The sequence below is a fragment of the Apteryx rowi genome, unplaced genomic scaffold, assembly GCF_003343035.1.
Source record: "Apteryx rowi isolate R43461 unplaced genomic scaffold, aptRow1 scaffold_261, whole genome shotgun sequence".
Classification (NCBI taxonomy): Eukaryota; Metazoa; Chordata; class Aves; order Apterygiformes; family Apterygidae; genus Apteryx; species Apteryx rowi.
The window spans coordinates 33,541-38,009 of record NW_020448986.1 but is presented as its reverse complement, the minus strand read 5'-3'; the positions used below and the strand labels follow the sequence as shown (position 1 = coordinate 38,009).

Sequence of the window (4,469 nt, the reverse complement as noted above, 5' to 3'; positions counted from 1 at the left end):
AAAAAAAAAAAAAAAAAAAAAAAAAAAGATGAACTCCACAGCAATTCTAGACGGAGAAGCCTGGTTACATCTAGAATACTTCCTAAAGTTTTGGAATTGGTCAGCAGTGGTGTTTCAGGCTATCACATTACAGACAAGAAAGGAAATGCTATTCAATTGAGTTCACTCAGTCATCTGTAGGCAAAAGAGAGCAGCTAAAGAAACTGATATCTTAGATCAAATCAACAGATGCTCTGTTGGCAGAGGAAGCACATTAGAATTCAGATTTTCCTATTGCTATTGGCTTCTTCCAGTAATTAGTTTATTTTATAGCATATCAGTTTATTCCAGATACGCGGCTACCTCTAGTGGTTCATCTTTGCATACACTGCCACAAGTGTTCACATTAACTATTTTAACACAAAGTGGCACGGCAAACCAACAGCTGCATTCTCATGATGTTTCTAACCAAATGGAAAATGTAATAATGCAACCCCTATTTACTGAAGCAGTAAGTACTGAAGTACTGAAATGGAAAAGAGCTTCTTTAGCTTTGTAGTAATTAACAGTTCTTCAAAAATAGCAAGAATGACACACCTAATAAAGCACTACAAATACGTCTCAGATTATCAAACAGATTGAAATAGGATCTAATAAGATAAGGTCAGCGCTTACCCTTAGTTATGCAGGTAAAGTAATCATTATCACCTTCTCCTATCTGCTCCCCCGCAGCTTTTCGCTTGTCTGGATGATGTTTCAAAACCATGGATTTATCTAGCAAATAGATGTGTGACATTTAGAAGTGTTCTATCACCAACACTTTGTAGATTTTGGGAAATAAATTAATACAATCATTCCAGTGGGTATTTCTCTAACTAGAAATTTTTTACCATCAGGAAGGTAACAAATAAGTGAATGAACCTGTGTATTCCCTGTGTAATCACACTGAAAAAATACAGAAAAATAATTAATGTAAACTTAGTTGTTACTTCTAATCAAAAGCAAAGTAGTTCAGCTAGAATGCAATTTTTATTTTATTCCTTTACTCAAGTTCTGAACACAATCCAAGATGAAATTTTGCAAGAAAACTACAGCAATGAGCCTGCAAGAATTGCTGCACACGTCCTATGGTTCTTAAAATGGATAAAATTAAGCACACACAGAGGATTTTTTGAGCTCAAGTTATTTCTCTGCTTAGGCCTTAATTCCTAAGCTATAACTAGAACATACAGAGTATCTACTACAGTTCCTGCCAAGGCTGTCTTAGCATTAAAACAATAAAACTAGATTTTAAACAGGCTTCTTTGCCAAAAGTTCTAGTGACAGTACTCATGAAACATAAAATGTACCTCCTTGGCTGGCTAGAAAATATCAGAGCAGTTACAGCCATCTGCTTTTTGAGAAATAAATCAGTATCCTTTGTTAAAAATAGGAACAGCAGAGGATACACTAGTGAAAAAACTCACATCTCTATACCAGCGTGCACTAAATCAGTGCTGTTGGGCTCCTAAAGACAGTTCTTGCTCTCTGCGCTAAGAGAACACTAATCATCAACAGAAGGCATGGTGCTCAACGTGATATTAACACGTGATCTGCAGAAGCACCTCTAAGAACTCCAACACACCATCAAGTACCAGAGGCAACATAATTCACTGTGTATGCACTGTAATAAAAGTTGGCGATCTGCTGAGCATGCTCTTATGAGTTCCAAACACAAGGTAACACAGCTGAAAGTGAAAGATGATTTTTGTTTGCGTGCTCTTAATGACCACACATAGCTGCTTGCCACAGTTTTGCTAGTAGGTGATACACTGGTACGCTGCCATAACTCAACCAGTGGAGTCCAAAGGAACCTATCTTCCACCCATTCGCATTGGGGTGTAACTTAATCTACAGCTGTGGTTCCACTGGAGATGGCAATTGTACAGTTATACACACAACCATCTGCATAATCAACTCACAAAACCATCAGTTTATTTCATAAAAGTCACTGAATAATCTTCAGAGCGCTTTAAAATCTTCCTCGGTTAAATATTTGCACTATTCTTGCAAAGCCAACTCTTGGCCACATTGCTTTCTAGAAAAGAACGTAGCTCTAAAGCCTGACACATCATTTTTTGATATGCAAGTACCACAAAATACCCCACATCATGAGTGTATTTGTGAATCATGTTTCATGATTTAAGACACAGGTCCATGACATCATTAAGCAGCATACTGGCACTTCCAAGCTTTCTTGCTTATTTATCTCAAAAGCCAAGGTAACCTCACAAGACTAAACAATTTCTAATAGCTTGGTAACACTCCAGAAATCCAGCCACAGGCACTGCACACTTTTCACCTGGCAAAATGATCAAAGCAGAGCAAAACCAAGCTTTTTAGTGGGCTAAGTAAGTATTAATACAATATTTGATTACATGAAAATTCAAGAGCTGCTGCTCTACTCCCATGGAACATTCAGTCTACCAATTAGAATAATAAAAGTAGTATACTTTTTAAACATTCAGTAGTATTAACATGGCAGTTAACTGTGATAAAGGGGCTTCAAGGTACTACCTGTTGAAACAAATAGGGCAGGGCTAGTTTCATTTCTCTGTCTCTCTCTGAGCCTGGCTGCAGACTCAGAAAGGCAAAAAGGTACAATTCTAGTCTCAAGGTTGTTGACAAAAACACAGTTGGACAAGAAAGTTGAGATGTGAACTCAGTGGAATTTTTTTTAATTAACTAGGTTTAGGTCTGTGGATTTTGGAACTCTGATGTGAATTTAAAAGTTTGGCAAGCAATACAAATCAAATAGCAGGCATTTTTAAGCCTGTGAGAATAGCACAATGCTTGTTCATGACGCATGTGTTTATATGTGAAATATAGCTCTGTACATCTAAGAGAAAGGTACGCTCATGAACAAAAGGTACTTACGAGCTGCTTTGATCTGTTTCTGAGTAGCCCTGTATCGTATATTTCCCAGCCCAAGAACTGCATAATGGTCTTGATTCTGAGGAAAAAGATAGCTCTAATAAACACTGATAAATGTGACCTAAAAAGCCACAACACAACACACGCAGAAAAACATTTCCACCCTCCCGTCCCCCAGTCTTTTAAAAGCAAAAGGCAGAATTCTCCTCTAAGTAAATCTTAGAAAAGGCTTAGAAAAGAAACAAATGTCTTAAAGACCATAATTATTGACTTTTTAATCAATAAAGTAAGTCACTGTTATAGAAATTCTAGTGGCTTAATTGAAGCTACATTAAAACATTGGATCTTGCAAAATTCAATTAATGGAAATTGAATCGCTTAATATTGAGAGCATCGATGTAATTTCAGAACAAGGAAGGTGGTAGCAGGGGAAAGAGACATTTTTACTGCTTAGAGGCACCAATATGAAAAATAACAGTTGAAGACTAGGATCTTATCCTGATGCGAACTTGAGTTTGTCCTCATCAGCTGATTATGCATGGAAAATACAAACCCAGCTACAACACTAAGGGATGCAGAACAATTCAGACTGGGGGTGGGTGGATCAAGGAAGGGGATTTTTAGCAGCTGGGAATGGCAGATAGCTTTGCCAGAATGTTTCCCACAAAAATAATTAATGCCATCGGTATCAACTGAATACCTTCCAGTCTTTTGGATCAAGTGTTTTTAACATAGGAAATTCTTCAAGCTGCAGTTCTTCATCCCCTGATTCTTCAGAAAGTTCTTTCTCATCTTCTAGCTCCTGGAAAGAGGCAGAAACATTTATGTTTCTCCTCTTAATAAATGCTTCAAACCATCTTCCCACAGGTTCCACTTGACAGAGTACTGATGCTATAAGCAAAAACATAAGAGCAACTTATTTTTCTTACCAATCGAAGCCCATAATCTCTACCACACCACACCATAAAATTACAGATTGCCAAATCTTATAGTTTTCTTAAAAAAACAGGATTATTTTAAAGATTGCAAGAATCAGACCATGTGTCTGCAACATGGTTTCTTCCAAACATATTACTGTATTCTCAAATCTTGGAAAGCGCCTTCAAGTCAAAACACACATGTTGAATTACATTAATACCTTCCTTCAGCTTTAGTAATACAGGAGATAACTAGCAAAAACATTAAACTTGCATCGACTCTCTCTACATTTAGGCTAACTCCTTCTCAGGTCGCTTCCTTTGACAGTGAAGTCTGACTCGCTGCTCATACGCTGGGCTTAAGTAAGCAGCGAGGAAACAGCCGAGTGAAACACACGACGAGAAGACACCGTAGGCATAAACACACAGAGGAGTTCAGCAAAGCGCAGAGCGAAGTTTAACGCCGGGGACGCTACAAGCGGGCTCCGCAGGGTTTGTTTCTTTTCGATCACGCAGTCACTCAAACGAGGACGAGGCGCAGCTCCGCGAGCAACCGCGCGCACACCTAGCGCTCTGCTTTGCGGGAGCAAAACAACGCCCCGCTCCCTAAAACCGCGCCAGCCCCGTTACCGGCGGGGCCGCGCCGCTCGCCGGGGCCGC

General features: G+C 39.0%; 1 protein-coding gene across 1 annotated transcript in view; it reads right to left on the bottom strand.

Moving 5' to 3' along the window:
- DNAJC2 (DnaJ heat shock protein family (Hsp40) member C2) overlaps positions 1-3,796 on the bottom strand; it is a 16,963-nt gene extending 13,167 nt beyond the window's left edge. The window contains exons 1-3 of the mRNA XM_026067725.1: positions 3,593-3,796; positions 2,896-2,971; positions 655-753 (exon numbers count right to left, since the gene is read on the bottom strand). Coding sequence (XP_025923510.1) covers positions 655-753; positions 2,896-2,971; positions 3,593-3,625 — 208 coding nt within the window. The 5' untranslated portion in view covers positions 3,626-3,796. The remainder of the gene's footprint in view (positions 1-654; positions 754-2,895; positions 2,972-3,592) is intronic.
- Between the last annotated feature and the right edge of the window lie 673 nt (positions 3,797-4,469).